The sequence below is a fragment of the Numenius arquata genome, chromosome 1 (genome assembly GCF_964106895.1).
Source record: "Numenius arquata chromosome 1, bNumArq3.hap1.1, whole genome shotgun sequence".
Classification (NCBI taxonomy): domain Eukaryota; kingdom Metazoa; phylum Chordata; class Aves; order Charadriiformes; family Scolopacidae; genus Numenius; species Numenius arquata.
Window position 1 is genome coordinate 92,908,674 of NC_133576.1, and position 3,222 is coordinate 92,911,895.

Here is a 3,222-nt window from a genome sequence, read left to right on the forward strand (position 1 = left end):
CTAGAACAGAATCCCTTTAAGCTCTCCACAGGAGTAGGCAGGACGGGCCAAGGGAAGTGCATTCAGCTGACTGGCTCCCGCGTTCCACCCCAGATGTGACTCCCTTTCTTTTTTAATGGCTGATGCATTACTGGCTTGTGTGCGATGCTGTGGGATCCCTCAGGCTTGCAAGGCTGCTGGAGGGACCATGAGATGTGTTGCAATAGTGAATCCTCTCTTTGTCGCTCCAGGATTTCAGATGTGTTCTAAGCCTGCCGGGGTGAGCACGCTTCCGGGCACTGATGGAGACGAGAGCTCAGCACGGCAGCGGGTCGCAGGCCTTGCTACAGGCTCGGCGTGACAGTGGGAGACCGCACGGGGAGCCCGACCTGCGGGATGTCCTGACGCAGCAGGTTCACGTCTTGTCGCTGGACCAGATCAGGGCCATCCGAAACACGAACGAGTACACGGAGGGACCTACGGTGGCTCCGCGGCCAGGGGTCAAGTCCGCTCCTCGGCTAGCCACCCAACCCAAAAATGAAAGGCCCCACGGCTTGCCCGAGCATCGTCATCTTAGCCGGATTCAGCACACGCAAACGCACGCCTCTCCTCGGGCGCCTCTGTCCCGATCCATCAGCACGGTCAGCACAGGTTCGCGGAGCAGTACAAGGACAAGTACGAGCAGTAATTCATCCGAACAAAGACTTCTAGGATCATCTTCGGGGCCGGTCGCCGACGGGATAGTCCGAATGCAGCCCAAGTCTGAGCTCAAGTCGGGTGAGCTGAAGCCGCTGAGCAAGGAAGACTTGGGAGCGCACAGCTACAGGTGCGAGGACTGTGGGAAGTGTAAGTGTAAGGAGTGCACGTACCCGAGGACCCTCCCATCCTGTTGGATCTGTGACAAGCAGTGTCTTTGTTCCGCCCAGAACGTGGTCGATTACGGGACTTGCGTTTGCTGCGTGAAGGGCCTCTTCTATCACTGCTCTAACGACGACGAGGACAACTGCGCTGACAACCCCTGCTCCTGCAGCCAGTCGCATTGCTGCACGAGGTGGTCCGCCATGGGTGTGGTGTCCCTCTTTCTGCCTTGCTTGTGGTGTTACCTACCAGCCAAGGGTTGCCTTAAGTTGTGCCAGGGCTGTTACGACCGGGTAAATCGGCCTGGGTGCCGCTGTAAACACTCCAACACCGTCTGCTGCAAAGTTCCCAGCGTCCCCCCCAGGAACTTTGAAAAGCCAACATAGCATCACTAGTCAGAAATACTAAAGTGACAAGGATTATTTTAACGTATATATGCAACCAACTTAAGCAGCTATGGTCTTGGCACTGTAGTAGATGGGTTGGGGATACGCGTTGCTGTTTGCAGTGAAATGCTTTTCTCCGTGTGTGCCATCTTAACTGATACGCTTGTTAGAATCCAGCTAGTGGGATGCAGAAAAAAAAAATAAAAAAATAAAAAATGGGATGCAGTACATTGTGACCCCCATATTGCATAAGCTAAAGCAACACAGACAGACACTCCTAGGCAACTCTATTGTTTGTGAATAGTACTTGCAAAATTTGTAAATTAGCAAATGACTCCTTTTTTTTCATTGTTTTCTGCCAGAGATAATGTGCTATATTTTTGTATATACAATAATATTTTCAACTGTGAAAAATAAGTGGTGTCATAAGACATGGCACAGTCACAAAATATTATACTAATATGTTGTACATTCGGAAGAATGTGAATCAATCAGTATGTTTTTAGATTGTATTTTGTCTTACGGAAACCTTCTATTACAGACTCTGATTTCCCTTTGGACTTCATGTATATTGTACAGTTACAGTAAAATTCAGCCTTTATTTTCTAATTTTTTCAACATATTGTTTAGTGTAAAGAATATTTATTTGAAGTTTTATTATTTTATAAAAAGAAATATTTATTTTAAGAGGCATCTTACAAATGTCACCCCTTTTTATGAGGACGTCATAGTTGCTGCAAATAAGGGGTGAACGATGCATATGTTCACTATAAAATAGAAAATATATTAACGTTTGAAATTAAACTGGGCTACTTGTCATTTTTTCCCCCCATGTATTGTTCTGAGTTAGGAAAACTGGTACTTCTAATTGCAAACTTCACAGTGATATAATCACAGTGAGTCTAATGCGAAAAAGAAAACAGAGTTTTTTAAGTGTATTTTTTTGTTGTTGTTTACTACTTCACTTGAAAACAATGCAGGATTTTTGCTTCCTTCCTTTTACACAGATGTCCCGTATACTATTCCTACAACAGAAAAGGAAAATGAACATAGGAAAATACATTAATTCATTCCAGACTAGGACTAATAGGCACTGAAAGCTTGACCTATTCTATAAGTGATGAGCTTTTGTGCTTCAAATAGGAAATAAGTAATCATTCACAAAAAATGTTAGGCTTGCATGGCTTTACTCAGCGCGAGAGAGAAAAAATTAATACGGTCAGTGCAAAAAGCTTGCAGGATTATTTGTTAAAAGTAGAAGACTATGCCACAGGGAATGATAGATCTGAATGCAGTCCAGCCTTATGTCAAACATTTGCCTCACTTGTAAGAAGAAAGTTGCTTGATTTGTCATTTGTGGCAGTTACCTTCCACTGAGGTCAAAATCCTTTCGCTGCCAAGTTTCCCACCGGAAGCCTAGAGAATGATTTACCTTTCTTTATTAACAAACTATCATTTCCTGTTCTGAGCATGTCTCTCCAAGTTTAGAGGTCTTGATGTTGCATTTTATTTATACATTTCTTAAGCTGGCATTTAAGAAATAGTTGTAAGTATTTTTAAGTTAACGCTTAGAAAAATCTCACAGCCTTTTCTGAACCCTCTCCAACAAAAACAAGTTATAACTAATAAATTAAGAACTCACTAAAAGTTGAAAACCGGAGCATTGAGTAAACGTTCTATCTCTTCGCTCCTTAATTTTCATCTGTGATCTGGTGTTTGGGCTATTTTGTGTATGTCTGCAGTACTCAGAAATCTTACACTGTGTGTTTGTGTGTATTGGTTATCAATCATCAAGTGAAATTAAAAAGTGCAAGTCCTGACTAGTTTGCAAAACAAAAATAGCTGATACATGGCCCTTGTTCTCTCTCTCTTTTTTTTTTTTTTTTTTTTTTTTTCCTTACCTCTCTGGTGAAAAATGTAAGCTGGTTTTCTTTCCTCTCTGCACCAGCTGGCTGGATACTTTGGTGTACAAAGACAAGCAGTATATATTTAGCCTTCT

At 43.2% G+C, this 3,222-nt stretch overlaps 1 protein-coding gene across 1 annotated transcript; it reads left to right on the forward strand.

Annotated features, from left to right (window-relative positions):
* Positions 1-281: 281 nt before the first annotated feature.
* On the forward strand, positions 282-2,018 carry SPRY2 (sprouty RTK signaling antagonist 2). Its single transcript, XM_074148658.1, has one exon. It carries the CDS (start codon positions 282-284, stop codon positions 1,221-1,223), a length of 942 nt encoding a protein of 313 aa, XP_074004759.1. The 3' UTR covers positions 1,224-2,018.
* Positions 2,019-3,222: the final 1,204 nt, after the last annotated feature.

Coding starts and splice junctions, on each gene's coding strand:
- SPRY2 (XM_074148658.1), top strand. CDS start 282: ATGGAGACGAGAGCTCAGCACGGCAGCGGGTCGCAGGCCTTGCTACAG.